The following is a 22,892-nucleotide window of genomic DNA, read 5'->3' as shown; positions in this document are numbered from 1 at the left end:
TTTATTGTGTTGAAAGCTAAATAGATTCACTGCTGTAGCATGTATGTAGGTAAAATAGATAAAGTAACTTTTGGTGGAGCTAAAAGCTAAATTTTTAGCTCCACTGCTGTGGATGCTAAAGTCATTCCATAGGAAAAGTATCTTGTGAACCGCAGGACTTATACACTTTTGTGAAACTAACATTTGGGCCCCATAGCAGATCATGAGCTTTAAAAAAGTCCATGATATTTTGATTGATTATATTTTATCTATAAATACATCAAAAACATTTGAGTACTCTTTCTTTTTCTTTTTTTCTTTTTTTTTTCTTTTTTTGAAAGGGAATAAATTGCATTAAGCCAATAAAAGAGAGTCATACAAAGAAACCTGCAAAGCAGGACAGAGAACTAACTGATTACACCAGATCTAATGCAATAACAGCAATACAAAGGAAGGCGCTACGCCTTTCTAAATGTGATGGCTTCCAATTCTTCCATATTGGGCAAGCTCGTGAGCCACTGTATTGAAACTTCTGCTTAAGTGCTTGAAATGGCAAGACTCAAATGAATCAAAACCTAAAGAATTCCCTGAATAAGGTGCCCATAATTGGTCCCCTAGCCTTATCATTGATTGCTTGAATGACACTAAAGAATCTATTCAAAGATAAGCCGAGGCAGCTGAAGTTCCTGAGCAAGAAGGACACCTTGCTCTAATGCAAAGACCTTAGTAAGCTCAGCAGAATAGTAAGACTGGCGGTAAGCATAGAGCAGCCAAACTTGACCTTTGTTTCTCTAATGACAACACCCACAATGGAAAAACTGTCATGCTCTAAAGATGCTCCATCAACATTTACTTTTGGATTCTTGGTGGGGGGGGGGGAGGAAGGCGAAGCCCAGTTAGATGGGGCGGGTCTTCTTGGGTCGAAATCCCAACTGGCAGAGCAAGCATAGTCATCCACTGCATTTTTTGCCATGGGCCATACCTGAAGTGGAGAAAGGCCACAGTCTTTGTGCACTATTCTGTTTTTGTTGGACCATAAGTAAGGCCCGAGCCATGGCAAAGAAGAGCTCCAAATCTTGAAGTGTTGAGTGAGAGAGGATAAATAATGCAGAATCCAGGAAGGATTTTTTAATGCCTTGTATGCGAAGAGGATTTTCAAGCCAAAGGTTCCAAACCAAGGATGAGAAATCACAACTAAGAAGAGCATGATCTATATTTTCAGCTTCATTACCACAAACAAGGCAAACCTTACTTTGAGATATCCCTCTACTAAAAATGGCATCCTTTGTAGGGAGACCATTGACACTTGCTCTCCAAGCAAAAACCTTGATTTTTGCTGGGAGGTTGAGATGCCAAAGCTTTTTCCATAATGGTTTGCAAGGGTCCCATTAGAACTTTCTCCTCGATCATTTGACTCAAGCAGATTGTGGACTATATGGTAGGCACTTTTGATTGAGAATTCTCTGTGACTATTTCCAATCTAGATTATTTTGTCTTCTGGAAGGGTGTGACCTAGGGGAATCTTCAAGATTGTGTCAGCTTTAAAAAAGAGGAAGGTTACTCTTATCAAATCCACATTCCACCATTTTGTCATTGGGTCAATGAGAGATGAGACCATTAGGAATTGAGGTATATCATTTGGAGGCAAAATGACCTATAGTTGGAAGGGGTTGGCAGCAATTTGTCATCCCAAATGTGGATTAGTTTCTCGTTGCCTACTCTCCATCGAGTTCCCACTCTAATTATATCAAGGCTGCTATGGATGCTTCTCGAGGAGTATGATGGGGAATTACCAAGCTTAGCATTTAGGATGTCCCCCGTAGGGAAGTATCTTGATTTGAGAACCCTTACCACTAGAGAGTTTGGGTTTTGTAGTATTCGCCATGACTGCTTAGCGAGCATTGCTTTGTTAAAAGCTTGTAGATTCCTGAACCCCATTCCTCTGCTTGCTTTCTGCTTACACATTGTTTTCCAGCTAACCCAACACATTTTAGTTTCTTGCTACTTTTGGCCTCACCAGAAATTTCTCATCATGCTTTCTATTTCTTCGCATAGGCTTTGGGGAAGAAGGAAGCACCCTATAGTGTATGTGGGGATTGATTATGTTACCGCTTTTATGAGGATTTCTTTTCCCCCCATAGAGAAAAATTTACCCTTCCAACCGACTAGCTTTTGCCCAATCCTCTCCTAAAGGATAGAAAAAACCTGCTTCTTCGATCTTCCAATGAAGGATGGGAGGCCCAAGTATCTCATGTGTCTAGAATCTTGCATAGGGCCTAGGGTAGCAAAAATCTCATCCTTGACTTCTTAAGATGTGTTGGGATTGAAGAATATTAAGGACTTCTCGGTGTTAATTTTCTGACCTAAGGCTTCCTCATATTTTTGAAGGATTTGCTTCAGTACCTGACATTCCTCAGCACTAGCTTTGCAAAAGAGAATGTTGTCATCCGCAAATAAAATATGGGTGACTCTTGGGCAGCCCCTACATATAGAAATGCCTATCCAATGCTGGTTTTGGGCTGCCTCATAAATATGAGCAGAAAGCCCTTCGGTACAAATGAGGATGAGAGTTGGGGAGAAAGGATCCCCTTGCCGAAGTCCTTGGGTAGGGGTAATGTTCCCACAAGCAACACCATTTACTAAAACTGAATATGATACCGAGGTGATGCACGTCATAACAAGATTTACCCACTTAGAGCTAAAACCTAGTTTCTCCATAACTAACTGAATAAAGCACTACTCGACTCTGTCAAACGCCTTACTCATATCAATTTTGGCCGCCATATAACCGTCCTTTCCTGTAGTTTTGTGATTTAGAAAGTGCGTTAATTCAAAAGCCACAAGTACATTGTCAGTAATTAGCCTGTCAGAAGTGAAAGCACTTTAGTTTTCTGAAATAATATGAGGAAGAAAAGCCTTAAATCTATTTGCAATAATTTTTTATATGAGCTTATAAACTACATTGTACGGGCTTATGGGCCGAAAATTAGCCATCTTTTTGGGATTATTAATCTTTGGGACGAGAGCAATGTTGGTTCTATTGAGACTAGCTACAGACATATTACCATTAAGGACATTTAAAACCACATTAGTAATGCTACATCCCTGATCCCACAATGTTCGAGTACTTTTGATAAAAAATGGCAAACATACCATCAGGGCCGGGTGCTTTTATGGGGTGAAACTACTTGAGGGCAATGGTAACATCCTCCCTAGTGAAATTCTTGTTTAGGTTTTCATTCATATCTTCGGTCACCCTTGTAGGAATAGTAGTAGTTACCTCATGTACCAGTGTTGGGGAGGCCGTCTTATATATATTCTCAAAGTAATCAACTGCAACTTAAGCTATACTATCTCTTTCATTACACCATCTGCCTTGACTATCCCAAATCCCCATTATAGTGTTTTGTTTACACCACTCAAAGGCTTGGACGTGAAAAAACTTTGTGTTCTTATCGCCCTCCTTAAGCCAGTGTGCCTTAGCCTTTTGACCCCAATAAATCTCCTTATCATCTAGGGGGTCATTGATTTCTCTTCTTATACAGTTGATCTCAGTACTTAAGGCTCCATCCTTATCTTGAATGGTCAGAGAATTCAGTTCATATCTTTTTGCTTGAATCTTCTTTGGAATCTGCCCGAACACATTATAGCTCCACTTCGATAACTCCGCGGCACATCTATTGAGATTAGCCATCACCCCCTCTGGAGTGCTGAGATCAAGATCCATACCCCAAGAATTTTCAATTATAGTTTTACATTCTGCGTTTTTTGTCCACATTGCTTCAAAGTGGAAACGCTTTGCTCGAGTTTGTCGTTGAATTACAGAAGCAGATACAAGCAGGGCACTATGATCAAAAGTTGAATCAGGCAAGTGATGGTCCCTACCGTTAAATAATAGATGGAAAATGCTGACGTGGCTAATGTTTAATATAAAATATTGATTTTAGGCCATATAAGACTCCACCTGGACTGCTACCTCAACCTAACATAAAAAATAAAATAAAAATGCCCGAAAACTCAATGTTTCAACTTTTGAATTATTATTTTGTTCATTATTTATTATTTTTTCTTCATTTGTTCGGTGTTCATCTCCGACCTAAATCAACTATGCCTTTACTTTTTTTTCTTCCTCTGTCTATGTTCCTTTCAACCCAAATCGTCCCACTAATTTTTTTTCTTCCTTGCTCTTTCTCCAAAATCAACCTCTTCACATACATGATGATGATACAGCCCAAATCAACATCAATAAAACTTAAACTGAGCCAAACAACCCAGATCAACCTCTCTTCCAATTAATACATAAGCAACCAAATGACCAAACAACCATGGACGACAACCAAAAGGCCAGAGGATGAAAACCATCTCATTGATTCAAGGAGATGGTTGTGGTGGCCAAACGGCAAAATTGAGAGGCGAGCCTTGTTGCCAAAGAGAGAAAAAGGTGGAGGAGAAGACCAAACAGCAAAAGAGAGAGAAAGCAGCCAAACGGTGAAAACCGTCTCGCTTATTCTCTCTCTCTCTCTCTCTAAATCTATTCTCCTCTTGGACTCTACTGCTTTAATTGCTAGCATAGACTCAAGATAGGATGGAAGATTTGGGTGATTCATCTAATGGAACAAAGAGTCATGGGCACGTATCAGTTAGGGTTTCATTGTGGGTTTGACGGGGTTTTGCAGCGATGGTTTGAGTGGCGGCGAAGGGTAATTTTTGGTTGGATTTGAGGATTAGACAGCAAATTTTGGGGATTATAGTTGTGGGCTTGGGGTTGATACGATTTCTTGGTAGCGACATAGCTGTTGGATTGTTTTAAGAATTCATGGTTGTTGAAGAACAAACCCAACCTTTGGATTTCAATTAAACAAGGCATGTCAATCAGAACCAAACCAAAATTTAAAATAAAAATAAGATGATGTTTTTAGAAAATAGATATGCAACAACACTAAAGTATAAAAAGGATAATCAGCAAAAATAACAAATGAGATTAATAAGCCTCGTGTTATTTTTTTATTATTTTATTTTTAGGCTAACATGGCAGTCCAAATAGCAATCTTAGGTGGCCTAAAATCAATATTTTATTTTAACCGTTAGCCACATCAGTATTCCCATCTACTACTTAACAGTAAGGACTTTTTTGACACAATACCAAAAAAATTAAGGACCAAATTGACACATTTGAAATATTAAAGACCAAATTGACATTTAATGTAAAAATTAAGAACCAAATATGTAGTTTACCCTTTAATTTTTTTAGATTCCACATGAATGAAGATTAAAAAATCATTTCTCAAAGGGAAAAAATATATATATCAAAATTATATACTTATCAATGAAGCAGTGATAAAGCAATACTTCATAAAAACAAATAAGCTGTTTGTTCTTATGTAAAAACTAAAAACTTGCAATTTGGTGCAGCCACCAGTGCAACCATTAAGCCATTCATTTTTGAAAAAAAAATTTCGAAAATTGAAAAAGCTACCAATACTTTTTCAATTCCCAATAAAATATTTCCAAAAATGATTAATTATTGTGTGCCATTATGGCACACATTAGCAAAATCCATTAAAAAAAAAAAAATTATTCATTGCTACATGAGGTGCAAAAATCCAGTCCATTTATATCCTCTGGTAAGAATAATTTAGAGTGTTTCTCAAGTGAATAGTGGCAGTTTCTGTTCCCCTGATGCATAAGAAATAATACTTCTTTTAAGAGGTGATATGAAGTGCGCCCCATGCAATGCTGCAGCTCGTAGTATATTTAGGGGTCCAAAATCGACAGAGTATGCCTTCTGAAAACCATCCAGGATCCCCATCATCATAATATTTGCTGGTTTTCTCTCGGCTTCATATTTCTTTAACATTGTTACCTGCATAAGTCGAATCAATGCACACATCATGTGGTTATAGAGATAATAATTTATTACAATTACATCATCAGGGCAACCAAATAGCTCTAATCAAGTTTTGAGACGCTTCTCAAGCCAAAATTGCCTATATTCTGATGTGGTTAGGACTTGGGACAATTAATTGGTAAACATGTTCAGATATATCCATCAGTCCGCCAAGAGCCTTGTAGCTCAAGTGGCACCACCTAGTATTTCCAACAAAGATGTCCAGGTTCAAATCTCCCCTCTATTATAACTATGAGAATATAAAATAATAAATAAATATTTCCATCAGTCCATTTGTCTATCACTCTAACTTTATGTCTTCATCTAAAACAAGTGAGATACTAGATTAAAGGTGTCCTTGCATCCTAAAAGAAGGCAAAATACAACAATGAAATTCAAAAGACCTCTTTGCAGAATAAGAAATTTTTTGCAAAAATACATACCTCTCCAATGTCAGAGCCTACAGCTATACCCTCAGCAATGACCCTAGAAAGAGCAAATGCATCTCCAAAACCCATATTAACTCCTTGACCAGCCAGAGGATGAACAGTGTGTGCAGCATCTCCAATCAGAACAACATGCTTTGACACATAGTCACTGGCATGCCTTAAAGACAACGGAAACACCATTCTTTCAGATGCCAACTTAATCACTTTTGGTGGAACTTCAAAACAATCATTAGCTGATAATGTCACACCTGCTCTAGGCCAAGAAAACATTTCTCCGCTTCCAAACAAGCTTGACGTAGGATGAGGACCATATCCATAATCCAGAGCATTATTTACATCTTTCACAAATTCATCCTCATTCATTAATTTACGGTTTGTTGACTCTTTTGGGTTCATAGTCCACACAATATTGCTAAAATTATCACCCATTGGCAGAAGTGCAATTGGACCAGCAGGTAGAAACCGTTGCCATGCACATCCGTTTTCAACAGTATGTTCCACCGTACATATGATTGCATTCTGTGAGTAGTTCCATCCGGTTGTCTTGAATCCTGCTAACTCCCTGACACGTGACTTGCCACCATCTGCTCCAACCTGCAATAAATGTCAACAAATCTGAATACTTGTAACCAATTATTATCAGTGACATATGTTATCAAACAGATCTTACCCACTGAATAAAACGGGCAATTATTCATCCTACTATTCATCAAACAGCAATGTAACTTCATTTACATACAAGTGAAAATTACCACCAACTTCGTATATAGGCTATTGCCATCACTCAGTTCCAGCTTTGCTAAATGCCTCTGAGAAGACAATGGCGGCCTTGATGATGTGCTGTCCATCCCCAAGGATGAAGGGCTCAGAGGTAGAGTCATTGAAGATAACCTGGAAAGATAGATTGTCTTCTGGAAATCTGTATTCTATAGAAAAGTTTCAATTTCTTAGTTGCAAAAAGTATCATAATTTACAACAAGTAAATGAAAATTAAATTGCACAAGATAAGGCACATTGAAATTGGCAAAATATTATATATTGATGAGACCTCAAGGAATAAGAATAGCTATACATAATGAATGACCAGGTTGCCACCACATTCAAAGAAAATAGCTGTGCTAGGGAAGAAATTTAAATCGTGTTATTTGGTCGATGTACTTTCAGTGTTTAATTTTGCAGTACCTGACAGTACACACCCTGTGTACATGTGCCATTTGAGCTTTTTTAAAGAAATTTGACTTCTAAAAAATAAGTTTAAATCTCATTATCAACCCATCAGGGGGATAATATCCATCATACTGGAAACTAGAAGGGCCTACAACTGCATCGCCAAGGTTTCCTCCTTTTTCTGTTTTCCCTCTCTTTTCTTTTCTTATATATATATATATATATACATTCAAGTTTGCTCCCACAGGAGGGGGAAAGAGAGATACAAAATCAAAAATGATGCAACACTGAAATTGAAGAACATAAAATAAATAAATAAATAGCCTAGGAATCAATACTTAGGATTTCCTGAAATCAGCGCCAAACTATTTAAGGAAAATTTCCAATAGTAAATTTTATTACTCAAGGAAACCATAAACAGTCTCCATTAGAGTACAATAGTATTCTTAGATGGTCTATTAGGACTTATCCCTAATCCTAATTGACTTGGGAAAACCCAATTATTGAATTACAAAAATAGCCTTGACTAAGAAATTAAATAAAATGCTAATAACCTATTTAAATAATAAGACCTAAAATAAAATAAAATTGGCTTTGTGCTTCCAGTACCTTTCAAACTAAGGACCCTCCACTTTATGAGGCGTGATCCTACCTGATTGTGGTACCCCTTAGGGTTGGGTTCACTCACTTTTTCTTTGTTATATAAGAAAGTATTATAAACCTGATTATGTCAATATTAACAACTCTCTCTCTCACACACACACATATATATATATGAAGAAGAGGTACAAATGACCTTATATGAAGAAAACAAAATTCCTGATAATCAAATCCCACTTAAGTATAATAAAAGAAAATTCATTCTTAAATTGCTATACCTATTATAATGGTAAGAATGTTATCCAATATTGCTCACAGAGCCCTGGATACATCATTAAAACCAAAAGTAAAAAACACAAGAGCCATCCAACACACAAAAATACAATAACAAAACTCTGAGAATCAAGCACAGATGACAACCATAGTTCATAAAAGGAGATGAAAACTCCACCATTTCACTACACTAAGAAAAATATTACGCACACCATTCAGCCAAGTCTATATAAGTGATCCAATATTGGACAAGGAATATTTTTCATCAGGAAAAGAAAGAATGTAATGAAAGGAAGAACTTCCCCAAAACAGAACTTAAAATACAAGAGGTTTACACTGAATTTATGACAAATTAACAATAAAAATATGTACCTCTATACATGACAGCAGGGAACCATGAAGAACCTTATTCTCCACTACACACCTGTAGCACAAAGTCATTTGCCATTAAAAACTAGAAGATTACCAAAATGATATTTTTCTTCTTCCTATGCGTATGCTTACCCTAGAACTTCTTTATTAATATCCTGTGCATTGTATCTTGTGTATCCTAAGCCAGTATAATCCCAGACCTACAGAAAATTATGAAAATATAGAAGAAAACATTACCAGTCTTATTTTAAAACATAGTGGGCCACTAGGAGAGAGGATATGTTAGAAAGAAGGGAAATACTAACTGATTTAGGGCAACGGGTAATAATCCATTTAAAGAAATTTTTTATAGGAAAAGAAAAAAAAAAGTAATTAATATTTTGACAGCTTTTTTCATTTCTCATAAAAATGATGTCAAAACTTTCCTAAAATGAATTGTTAACCATTACCTTAAGAGGACCCGTTAGCATGACCCTACAAAGAAATGTAGTAGATTATTCAAGTAAAAGAAAATATGATTATATAATAAGCAAAAGAATTATCATGGTAAATATTGCATATGCAATGCCTAAAAGCAATTGCAGGGCACAGACGAGAGTAACACCAGCTGCACATCATGCCAAATAGACACTTATAATTCCTAAATGATGAAAAGGAATCAAATGTAAAAATTCCCCACTTCAGCTCCTTGGCAAGTAAGGAGTTGATACAGGACAATCAAGAGAAAAAAAAAAAAAAAAAAAAAAAAAAAAAAAAAAAAAACCCTAAGAATCGGCACCTAGTTGCCTGGAATCACACCAAGCAAGAAACAAGGCATGCACCTAGGTATCAGGAATTAGCACCCAACATATTGGAAAAACTCCAATTGAAATTTCATTAATCAACCGTCTTCCAAATACAAATAAACCAGGAGCTTATATAGACTAGAGCTTTCAGGAAATAAAGAGATAAAAGATAAAAACTAATGAAATAATTCTAATTGAACTCAAATACTAATCCGTCTAAAATATAATCGCTATCTAAACTCAAATCTAAAAGTTCAAAATAATCCAATCTTGCACAAGATAAATACAAAAATATAAATTCTAATATAATTTTGGTTGGACTCCCACATTATACTCCCCTGTTGAAGAAAACTCGACATAAGTTTTAAAACGTTGAAGGATCATGAATCTGGCACATAGCACTTGCTTCAATTCATGAATCATCTTCGGGAGCTAAAATAGATAAACCTTGTATTCCACCTCATGAAACTCTTCGGGAGTTCTTGGTCTTTTTTCAAAATCTGCTAATTCAAAGTCCTTCCTATTAACACAAATAAAATTAAATCTTTACCCTCTTCATCTACTTTATCTCACCTTCCTTGCTATTAGTTCACAGTTGATCAGAGAATGTTCAGTTCTCCTCCTGAACATGACCAATTGATACTAACTTGCCCTATCAATGAAAAAAACTTGTGACTGTTATTAGTCTCTACCTGCATGCATTCCTTATACTTTCGGTCCCAAAACCTTTAAGAAGAATGATAGATAAAGTTTAGCTAAACACTAGCTTCAAGAATGCATCATTCCTAATTTAACTTAAACTTCATTTTCTAATCTACCTCAGAAATTATATATTAGGAATGTAAGTTATGGCTCCAATGAACATGTCTTTAATTATCTTGGTAAATGTATTAATGATCCATTCTTTTTTAAGATCCAAAATTTTATAATAAAAAAAAAAAAAAAATCTAACATGCATGATAATGGAAAACATCAATGAGTCAGCATACATAAGAACAAAATGAGACAAGACAACTGAACATGTCATTGACACAGAAAATGGTGAACAATTGAACGAGTCAGATCAACACATACCAGTTTATAGTTCAAGTATTTTAGTACATCATTTTACATTGAGCAATTAAAAGGAAATCAACTATCAAAACAAACAATAAAAAACAAAAATTGAAGTGAATCAAACATTGCCACAACAAAATACAGTAGCAATGATTACCTGCATTTTATCAAAATATGCATGTCGATGCTGTTCAACGTATTGCCAAGCACCAACATCTACAAAGAACAAATGTTGTTATTCTAAGTTTAAAACTATGCAAAACATGTGTTTCTGTCTCCTTCAAAAGAAGCATTGTTTCGGCTATTGTGATGATTTCAACATGCTCTAAAGCAGGGCCATTTCAATCAGTAAAACAGATATACCACCATATCAATTCCATCTCTCTCTTTTTTTTTTTTTTTTAATCCATATCAAATCCTTTCAATATTGAAAACGCAAAAAAAAAAAAAAAAAAAAAAAAAAAACTGCCCAACAGCATCTATGTTCCATAGGGAAGGGTGTTGAAGCATACATAAGTACTTCCCCATAAGAGTACCCATGGCGACTTTGAGAGGATTAAGAGAAAAAGAGGGTGGCCAGAACTTGATTGAAAATGACAAAAATATCGAAGTTGATACCTTTGAAAAAAGATATAGTAGCAGGTGTCACTGTACTGACCCTTGGATCAGGGGGGTCTTCTTTGTTGAAATAGGGTCTACTCCCCAATGCAGGATTGCTATCAATGATGGCAACATTCAGGTGCTTTGTCAATGGCATGCTTGCTGCAAACACACAAAGAAGGTGATGGTTCTGAAATTTTAAGGCAACTGATGGAAATGGCAATATCCTATATCCTCCAGCCCAAACCAAATCTATTTAATAAATGAAAGAATATGTAACAGTACAAGACATTACAGTGCTCAAATTCATGATGAAATTTTATCCAAAACATTGTTCTGCATTTAGATATTGAGGTGAATTAACATGGCTTCACCGACTTAAATTGAGCATATTTTCCACAAGGGAATTAGGTAACGAAGGTCGGGTGGTGTTTAAGAGAGACTAAAACCTCCCAGGAGATCAGATAACCAATGAATTAATAACAGTGGCATAATGTGTTAAGCAATCAATAGGAAATTAATTGACTTGGTTGGAATCCGCTTGTGGACATCACTCTTAATCCCCAGTAGAAAATAAAAAGAAACTACAGGTAGGAAAATAATATTAGGCTTATGACTAAAACAGAACAAGATGTCATATTGTGTAACAAGATTTCAACCAGGTTTAGTCAAATGACCTGCCCCTCCAACATAGGATACAGTTAATTAAGTAAACACAAAACATCACATACCCAAGGAACAAGCTAGAGCCATGCCGACTATGCCTCCTCCAACAACAGCAATATCATAATGCTGAATGTTATTAGAGAGATCATGTGTCTCCTTGTGCTCCTAATTTTTCAAGCAAATTAATTAAAATCAATGTTAGACTTGATATATTTAGAAATCTTTAAGAAGCAATAATTATATTGCGGAAGAGAACAGAAATGAAAACAATGAAGCAGTAAAAGCATCCAAAAAAAAAAATTCACACAAGCATAGATAGAAAACAAGCTCTAGATTTGAACTTTCAATCCCTGTTGGGTGGCTATGGACAAATGGATGGAAGAAAATCAACCACGAAGACCCGGGGTAGGGGGGGGTTGTCAGATCCAAATCTGGGCAAGATTGAGGTCAATAGTCAACAACAATAGTTCAAGGTAAATATGGAGTAGTCTTTGGTGAAGTATCCAGTCAAGTTAGGGGAGATTTGCATCCTATATTCGATGTGGGGGTGGCAATGGTATAAAAGTGAGGTTTTGGCATGACATTTGGCGCGGGGCTCAACTTTTAAAGATTTTTTCCTGGAATTGTTCTCAATTGTGCTAAACAAGGATGCTTCGGTTCACTCTTGTTTGGTGGTGAATGAAGAGAAAGGGGGGTTTTTTTTTTTTTTTTGATAATCTATTAGTTGGGGGAGACAGGGGATTGAAGCCTGGATGTCTCCATTGGAAACACAAGCACAATAGCAATTCTTGGATTCCACTGGAGTGAATTAACATGAAATAAATTGTTGACTTCATAGTTCTCACACACACATAAATATATATGAGAGATTAATATTACAGGGCTAGGTTGGCCACAATTAGAACCAGATACTCTTGTAGCTGCATCAGTGCAGAAAAGCTCGTGCTGAACTTTTAACCAAGAGACATTCACATAGAGTTTTCTTGCAATTACCCTGTGCAAGCAGATAATATGTTAGGGGCTATAACCAAAGGGTATCTGTAACATAAGCAATCGTGAAAGCATACAAGATAACATTGAAAACACAAACCATTAACAATATCCACCGCATATAAAATCCATGACACAAACTCCCGAAAGTTTTCAATCATATGTTGAAAGAACTATATTTTTGAAACATCCGATGAGGAGAGAATCTTTGTCAAGTTAGAATTTGGGTAAGGTTCCATGAATTACATAATACACACTCATTACCATTAAGGGTCGGCTATGGATCCTCTAACATCAATCAAACCAACATTTCAAATCCAACTTACATATTAGGGTTCCAAATATTACTCAATGCTCTTGGAGCATATTAAGTTAAAAGGAAAATTCTATAAGATTGCTATATGACCAGCTATGTTGTATGGTACCTAATGTTGGGTTGCTAAGAAGAAACAAATTCATAAAATAGGTGTAGCCGATATGAGAATGTTAAGATAAGGGTAGCTCTTGTTGATGAAAGGATGAGGGAGAGTCGCTTGAGATGGTTTGGTCATGTACAGAGAACGCAAGGGTAAAAAAAAAAAAAGTAAGTTGGTACAAGTTAAGGGAACAAAAAAAATTTAGAAGAAGACCGAAAATAATATTAGTAGAAGTAATAAAAAATGAGTTATCAATTAAGGAATGGATAGAGTATATGACTTCAGATAGAGTAGAATGGACAAAAAGATGGCCAAACAACCCTAACTAACTAATTTGTTGAAAGGGGACCCCAAAATCTGGGATTAAGGCTTGTTGTTGTTTTTGTTGTCTTAAATCATATTGTTTCTCTTACATAAAATCTAGGATGCATGGACACAGACACGGGTACAAGCCCAGGTACGGGTACGATACTGCGACACAAGCAATTTTTGAAAAATTATAACATGATACGATAGATTAGACACCGTTACGACACAAGTACGACACTCCAAATGAAGTGTCCATGCATCCTAGCAAAAAATGGCGGTTCCTACCATGCTTTTTTTCCTATAGCAATAGTCATAGCAGCACACAAAGTTTCATACCATATATTACAAAAATGCCCCAAATTTTTTTTTTTAATTGGAGCTAAGAAAACAAAAAAAAAATAGTTTCCGTGGAAAGGTCGCTTCAGGAATTGTAACCTATTTTAGTCTAAATCAGAATATGAAGCAACGCAATTCAGCTTCAGTTAAAACAGAAGCAAATGATTTTGTGAAAATTAAATAATAAAAAAAAAAGAAAGGCGTTCACAACATTTTCACAACAAATTATACTGGTTAGCTGTTATTGATTATAATTTAATCCTACTGCTGGAATTACTTTTCTATCTACTAATAACATCCCGTAACAACCTACCTTAGGATTTGTTGCAAAAATATTATGGATACAGCATTTCTCATTAAAAAAATAATAATAATAAAAAGGTATGATTAATGGGAAATGTGTACCCAAAAGGTGTGCTCCACCATATCGGTTTCGGTTTCGGTGCGGTTAATTCGGTTATTTCCCTATTTTCTCAAGAACTAAACACAATGCAATTAACATCCCAAAACCACATCATAATCATTGAAAAACCCAAATATTCCTTAGAAAAAAACGAAAGAAAACAATCAACGACAAAGAAATTCTCAATCTTTCTCTCAAAAATATCCCATTTCAAATCACAAAAGACTCAAATGAAAAAACTAAACCAAACCCATAAAAGATAAAGCAAAATCATTGAAAATAAAAAATACAGAACAAACCTGGTACAAAACATTGTAAGGTGCATCCAAAGTCAAAACCTTCACTAGAAACTCCTGAGAATGTCGTGACAAAGAGAGAGGAGAGGGTAAAACTTCAAGAACGGTGGCATCGAGCAGTAGCGTACGAGGGCAGCAAGCGGCAGAAGGAAAAAGAAAGAGAGGGAGAGTTGCTGAGAGTTTGGGACTGGGATAGGGACACTGACGAGAGAGATGGGAGTGTGAGTAAATAAATCTAGGTTATTAAAATCGCAAACGAAGTCGTTTGAGTTTTTTTTTTAATTCTAATTCTAAAAGGACGTTGTTTTGGAATTGAAAATAAAATTAATATTAGTTTCAAAACGATGTCGTTTTAGTGTATATTTAATAAATAATAATAAAAAACAAAAAAAAAAACCTAACATTTTCTTAACCCACCTAGTGCCGTTTTCTTCTTCTTCTTCTATGTTGCTTCTCAAACTTGCCTTCTCTAAGTTCTCTTATCTCTGTTGAAGCATAAAACTACATACACATATGTTAAATTATTGTGTATATATATTGTTAAGAAGAAGACTAAGGGTGAAATTGAATTGAAGAAAGGAAGCAAGTGTGGTTTGAAGAGGTTGAAGAAATTACTTGTAATTTTGAAGAGTTAGGCAAAAGCATGTGAGTTATAAGTGTGAGAGAGTAGTTAGTTAGGTAGTTAGGTTGAAAGTAACACTTGTCCTATCTTATTGGAGGAGAGTTTTTAGGGAATTCTATTAGAGTTTGTTAGAGTTTTTCCTGCACTTTTGTTTCTCACTCTGATCTGTAATTGCTAGTATAAATAGTGCTTAATATGTGTAATTTAGTTAGTCTTTGTAATTCATAGGAACTTAGCAATAAAATTTTCTCTCTTTCACTCAAAATTTTCTCTCTGTTTCTCGAGTTTTCTTGATCTGTCTATGATTTTCTTTCCTTGATTTGAGACTTCTTGTTTTAGCTTGTGATTTTAACATATATACATATAATGATGTGGTGTGGCCTACGATGCTTTGCAGCGGTTAGATCGATTCGGTGCCAGCCAGTTTCATCAATAGTGGTTAGATCCTGAATAGCTGATATGAGAATTTTAAGATAATGGTAGATCTTGTTGAGGAAAAAGATAAAGAAAAGTCGTTTAAGATAGTTTGGTCATATACAAAGTACGAACAGGTAAAAAACAGTAAGTTGGTACAAGTTAAGGGAACGAAAAAAATTGAGAAGAACGCCCAAAATAATATTAGTAGAAGTAATAAAAAAATGAGTTATCAATTAAGGAATTAATATAGTATACGACTTCCGAAATAGTAGAATGGACATAAAGATGGCCAAACAACCCTAACTAATTAATTTGTTGAAAGGAGACCCCAAAATTTTGGATTAAGGCTTGTTGTCTTTGTTGTTTGAAACATATTATTCCTCTCACATAAAATGGCGGTTCCCACCATGCTTTTTTTTCTATAGCAATAGTCACAATTCTTGAAAAAAATTCACAGCAGCACACAAAGTTTCATACCATATATTACAGAAATGCCCCCACATTTTTTTTATTTTCAATTGTGGCTAAAAGAAAACGCAAAAATAATTTCCATGGAAAGGTCGCTTGAGGAATTGTAACCTATGTTAGTCTAAATCAGAATATGAAGCAAAGCAATTCAGTTTCAGTTAAAACATAAGAGAATGATTTTTTGAAAATTAAATAATAAAAAAATGTTTGATTAATGGGAAATGCGCACCGATTCATTGTGGGACTAAAATGACTGGTTGTTGTGTGAGTGAGAGAGAGAGAGAATCAAGGCTCAAAAGTCAAAAGTCTTGGACCGAGTTGAAGGCCAACCTTGGTAGGGGCGACTGCACGTTGAAGGCAAGGCAGGAGATTCTAAAAAGAGATAGAAGTAGGGAACATCTACCTCCTTTTCCTTAAACCTTTGGTGAGTCCACTCAACACTCAAAACTCAAGCCACGCGTCTAAATCAGAATATGAAGCAAAGCAATTCAGTTTCAATTAAAACAGAAGAGAATGATTTTGTGAAAATTAAATAATAATAAAATGTTTGAATAATGGGAAATGCGTACCCATTCATTGTTGGACTGAAATGGTTGGTTGCCGTGAGAAAGAGAGTCAGGGCTCAAAAGTTAAAAGTCTTGGACCGAGTTGAAGCCAACCTTGGCAGGGGCAGCTGCACATTGAAGGCGAGGCAAGGCCGCAAGAGGTTCTAAAAGAGAGAGCAAAATAGAAAACACATGTCTCCTTTTCCTTGAACCTTCAGTGAGTCCACTCAACACTCAAAACTCAAGTCACGCGTCTAATTTGACACATATGATATACTAGCAATTGCAAGGTTCTTGGTATTGGTGTTACTGTGCTATTTATGGAGGTAGACTTGTTAGCTATAGGAATTTAAGATTACTTATAACTCCAAAAACAAGTGAAATCATTATGGAGGCCAGGCATGTGTGAATATTGTCTGAAAAACCACTATTTTATGTGAAATTCATCATTATATATGGCATGATGTTGAGTAAGTTTTAAATTTGGAGACTACTCCCTCAAAATAGTTCATTAATCAATTTGGAGGTCTTGATTCCCTCAAAACAAGTAGCAAACAATTGGGTCCATAACATATCTAAAGCATGCACTTGCTTTGACATTAGTTTGCCTTTACATCTTTCTATTTTTCATTTTTAGAATTACTTTCTTGAAGTTGTTTCTAAATTCCAATACATTCAATAAGGTGAGTTTTTTTTTTTTTTTTTTTTTTTTGAGAAATAAGGTGAGTTTAATTATTTTATGAAAACTGCTAAAATTACTACAAATTTTACGATAAAAACCTTATAAACTAATGTGGTAATAAATGTAATTGTTGTAAGTTCAATAAAATAATAAATGAATGTTAAACCCTTTTTTTTTTTATGAATGGTGAGCTGGTGACACATTAATTGTAGTTCTTCTCTGTTGCTGACGGCAACATTTCATTCAAATTTCAAAGCATTCACGATTTTTTTTTTTTTTTTTTTTTTTTGAGAATCCAACTTCAACTTTATAAAAATAAAATCAGCCACAATTGGCTAAAAGAACATCAGCTACTTGTGGTGGGACATCATCCATCCACATAGACAAACCAACAATAGTTCTTGCATGTTTAGCTAAAGAATAAGCGAGTTACCTGTTCTACGAGTATGTGAAAAGGAAAAACAATATCAATATCAGGCCTATCAACTCCTACTATCTATAAATTATATACTAACTATATAATAAATGTTGTGAGACATATACTAACTATATAATAAATATCTCACAAATTGTGATTTAGCCAAATGGATATACTCTCTTTATATCACATGGACAATCTTTTTACTCTCAAACCCTAATAATCTTTTCTATTTGAAATGAATTCATTTCATTATTTTGGATTAAATTTTACAAATCTAAAAATGTGTAAAAATTGTTACGTCATTAAAATCTAAAATGACATGGTAGTCTATACAATGTTAGATTTAAAAAATAAAATTTTTTAATCGTGAAATTGACAAAATGGAAACAACTTGAAATTGAGAGAATAAGGTTATGTTTGATAACAGTTTTTGTTTTCTATTTTCAAAAACTTGTTTTTGGGAATATAAAAACAAAACAAGAGATTAAGGTTATGTTTGATAACAGCTGTTGTTATCTATTTTCAAAAACTTGTTTTTGGGAATATAAAAACAAAACAATTTTCTTGTATTTTTGAAATAAAAAACATGTTTGGTTAGTTGAAATTAAAAAGATAGTTTTTTGAATAAAAAAATAGAAAATACTAAAATATGTTGTTATTAGGATTTGAACTCTAGCATTAGATCTAATGCTAACTCATTAAATGAGACAGATTCATTAAATTAAATGCATGTTTTCATTGATTTTTGAAAATTAGAAACTGAAAACAGCCTTTTGCATGTTTTCAGTTTCCTTCACAAATTGAGTTTTGAGAACAATTTTTGTTTTCTGACTATTTTAGGTTGCCAAACAAGTTTTTTAGTTTTAAAAATTAAAAAAAAATGTTTTTAGAAACAGAAAATAAGGAGAAAAAACAGTTACTAAACATACCTTTAATTCCTTATTTTACATACTTGACATTGTCATATAATGTGCTTCATCATGTGTCTCACTCTACAAGAATATTAAAATCACTAAGATAGTCTGCTATATGTGACAGTCTATTATTGACATTTCAAAATTATAAAATATTACTCAATTAAAATGCTATTACTACAATTGAATAGATACCATATTTGAGGCCAACTTGCAATTTATCATTTTATTTAATTTATTCGTCAAACTAATACTATAGTGTGCATCGTCATGTTCCTCACTTTAACACTGCCATACAATATATTTACAAGTAATACATTAAAATGGAAGTTCAATAAAGAATCAAAATCAGATTCTAATTGTACTTTAATTTTGTATCAAATATCATTCTAATTAAAATTTACATGCACTCTAATTTCGTACCAGGTGTCCCCTCCAATATAAATCTACTTTAAGTCTATTTAATACTAATTCGAGCACATTTTAAATTATTTCCAACTTATTTAAAATTCAATTTGAAACTATTTCCAACCAATTTGAAATTGCAACCTCAATTTGGTCATTCATAAGGTTTTGATGTATTTCAATCATTTTAGAGATTTTTTAGGGTATTTTGGAAATTGTACAGGTTTTAATAGTATTTGTTGGAGTTGAGCATATTTCAATCATCCTAGAGGTTTTGTGTATTTCAATCATATTAAAGGTTTTAGGGTCTTTTAGAAGTTTCAAGAATATTTTGAACATTTTAAAGGTTTTGGGTATATTTCCATCATTATAGATGTTTTTGCAAGTATTTTTGTCATTTTAAAGGTTTCAATGATATTTTGGTCAATTTGAAGATTTTAGGTGTATTTTCTATACTTACTATTTAGGGGGCTTCATTTGTTTGGACCAGATTTTTTTTTTTGTTCCAAAATACCCTCGCATCCAATGTTTAATAAGTGAAAACTGTTGAGGACAAAGCAGTAAAAATATGTCCATTAACTACCCCTAAAAAAATGCCTCATTAAACTGTTTATTAAGTGAAAACGATTGAGGATATAACAGTAAAAATCCGTCCACTAATTCCCCCTAACAAAATACCTCATAAATCTGTTGTAGTCTCCCATTAGCTTACAAATTGAAATTTAAACCTTCAGTCTTCTACTCATTCACAATTCCAAATTTCCTGTTAACTGAACTTTCATACATTGGCGGTGAGGGATGGATGGAGGCCAGAGCAGAGCTATTCCTCACAGTAGTGATGAACTGGCTATGGAGATTGGTTTATAATTTTGTTGCTGAGCCTCAAAGATGGACGTGGATCAATTGAGGCATCACAGTTCAATGGTAATCCATATTTTCATTCTTTGTTTCTCTCTTATTCCATCGACATAAGCTGGTTTTTTATTTTTTTTATTTTTTTTCTTTTGATTTTTATCAATAATTTATGTACCGATATGGGGTTTAACGACATATATGGTGATTTTTTTTTGAAAAGTAATGACATATATGGTGATTTTATAATTGCTATGTATAAGATTTGGAATTCATGTAACAGTAAGTTGTTTAATATTCCGTCTTTTGAGAGAAATATGATGGCCACAATTTCTATGATCACTCGATGTAGTCTTTTAAACTCTCTTTTCTAAGCTTTCGTTACTTTTCAAAGATTCAATTTTTTTAGTTCTTCACTAGCCATTTTTTTAGTACTTCGATATATTCACTTAGATAAAGTATTAGTTTAATTGTTTTCAGAATTATATTTTCCTTTATTTTGATTTTTTTTTTAAGCTGGTATTTTATTCATTTTATGGTTTCCATTCTTTTGCTTGAAGGTATTTATGGAGAAACTGGGCTTTTGCCCCTTTTTTTTTTTAAAAAAAAATCCAGCATTTTGCCCCTTTTCGTAAACTAATTAAAGAAATACTCCTATTTTGAAACTCGATTTTTGGACAATCGAGTTATAACAAACTGAAAATTTTTTTTAAAAAAAATAAAAATCTGGAGCCCTACAGTGGCGTTTTAAGGACCCTATAGTGGCGTTTTAAAATTCATGCTCCATGAACTCGAGTTTCATGCAGGTTTCTTTTTTTTTTTTTTTTTTTTTNTCCATTCTTTTGCTTGAAGGTATTTATGGAGAAACTGGGCTTTTGCCCCTTTTTTTTTAAAAAAAAAAAATCCAGCATTTTGCCCCTTTTCGTAAACTAATTAAATAAATACTCTTATTTTGAAACTCGATTTTTGGACAATCGAGTTATAACAAACTAAAAATTTAAAAAAAAAAAAAAAAAATCTGGAGCCCTATAGTGGCGTTTTAAGAACCCTATAGTGGCGTTTTGAAATTCATGCTCCATGAACTCGAGTTTCATGCAGGTTTTTTTTTTTTTTTTTTTTTTTTTTTTTTTTTTTTTTTTCAAGTTTGATCGCTCCATACCTATAGTGACATTTTAAGGAGCCTATAGTGACGTTGAAATTCGATTTTCTCACATTTTAAAGAGCCTATAGTGACGTTGAAACTCAATTTTGAGAAAATCGAGTTTGAAAACATGGGCATTTCCCATGTGGGTAATAAATGATTTTTTAAAAAGTCATAATTGGTATTTCATCCCCTAACCCATTTTAAATAAGTGGGCTGGATTGTGTGTGGGTAATAAATAATTTTTTTAAAAGTCATAAATTTGGTATTTAAGCTCCTAACCCATTTATGACATGCTTGAACACACCCATTTGTCACCCCTGCATTTGAGCTTCTTTATATTGTTAGAGCAATTGTGTGTTTGCTTGAAAAGAGATTAGAAAAGAAGGAGAAGAAAAAGATGATGATTGGGAAGAAGAGGAGCAACGACGATACAAGGAAGAGCAAAGAGGTTACGTTTGAATTAGGCTACATCGGTTTCAACATATACCTGAATTTTCAACAACAACAACAACAACAACAACAAAAAAACAAAATTGTCATGTTTCATCTTTTAATTAAAAAAAAAAAAAATTGGTAGCCTCTTTTTAGTGATTAAAAATTGTATATATAAAATAAAAAAAATACCTAAAATTATGTCGTTTTAGAGCCTGTTTGGATATCGCTTATTACTGAAAACTAAAAACACTATAGTAAAATAATTTTTAAATGTGTGAATTATACCATAGGACCCAGTTTTAATGAAAATTTTGCTGAATTTCGTACTTGTAGGTCCCGTGAACAATGCCATGAGACTCACCATTTTTTAGTAAAACACAGGAACACACGTTAAACGTGTGTTCCAAACGCACACTTAGTTGGCATTATGGCAAATTGTCTAAGGGCAGTGGACAACATGGCTGCATTAACCCTGGATGCAAGCTTGAAGGGTGAAATTGACAAAATCCAAACTTTGAACACCAAAATGATGATTGACCGAATCCTAGAGAATGTAGAATGAATTTTTATGCTTTTATTATTTTGCCTCAATCTCTTTTTTAGAAACAATCTAACTATTAAACACACACACACACGGGTTAAGTTCAATTTACACCTAGTGTAATTCTAAGTAATGTTATATCACCCAATAACTTATTATAGAATTCATATTTTGAAATCTCACTATTAAGTTACATGTTCTATATGTTTTTAACATTTATGCCAATTTTCATGTCAATTGAATATTATTTACCATTCATCTATAAACTCATCTTTTATACATTATTTTAAACTACAAAACCTTGAATTTAAACAATTGATCAATGACATAGCTATTAATCTTTAATCACTTTGAAATTTTGCAAATATAGAAAATATATGAAGATAATGTAATCTTACAGTGGATTTGTCAAAATTTGCATTCAATAATAAAATATTGAGTGGTGTAATACTGCTTAAAGTTAAACCAGGTATAATTTGAATCCAACTCCACACATACAATTACATTCTCTCACCAAATCTATTATTAAAATATCTTCCTTATATGTGTGTGTGTGAAAAATACTAATATCTTCATCATATACTAATACTAATACTAATATAATAAAAGTTGGATTTAGAAACTGTAGTTATGCCAAGTGGCTAATTTCACTAATTAGTAAATTAATTTAGTATTATTTGTTAGGATATATTTCCTCAAATTAAGGGATAATATTTAACAACTATTTAATTTATAAAAAATTTATCATTTAAATTTCAACTAATTTAAATTTTATTCAAATTAAAAGTCAATTATAAAAAATTCTAAACTTAAATCCCAAACAACAACCTATGTTTTCTTTTCCTTTTTAAAAACCCTGACG

General features: G+C 33.7%; 1 protein-coding gene across 1 annotated transcript; it reads right to left on the bottom strand.

The window, feature by feature from the left end:
• Positions 1–5,543: 5,543 nt before the first annotated feature.
• Positions 5,544–14,854, bottom strand: LOC112012694 (uncharacterized). The gene is made up of 10 exons (XM_065763696.1): positions 14,588–14,854; positions 12,714–12,828; positions 11,900–11,999; positions 11,187–11,330; positions 10,726–10,784; positions 8,860–8,927; positions 8,728–8,779; positions 7,068–7,241; positions 6,310–6,909; positions 5,544–5,842 (listed from the first exon to the last, which is right to left on the bottom strand). Exons 1-10 carry the CDS (start codon positions 14,611–14,613, stop codon positions 5,627–5,629), a joined length of 1,554 nt encoding a protein of 517 aa, XP_065619768.1. The 5' UTR covers positions 14,614–14,854; the 3' UTR covers positions 5,544–5,626.
• Positions 14,855–22,892: the final 8,038 nt, after the last annotated feature.

The sequence above is a fragment of the Quercus suber genome, unplaced genomic scaffold (assembly GCF_002906115.3).
Source record: "Quercus suber isolate HL8 unplaced genomic scaffold, Cork oak 2.0 scaffold_519, whole genome shotgun sequence".
Classification (NCBI taxonomy): Eukaryota; Viridiplantae; Streptophyta; class Magnoliopsida; order Fagales; family Fagaceae; genus Quercus; species Quercus suber.
The sequence above is the reverse complement of the archived record's forward strand: the minus strand, read 5'-3'. Positions and strand labels throughout refer to the sequence as shown.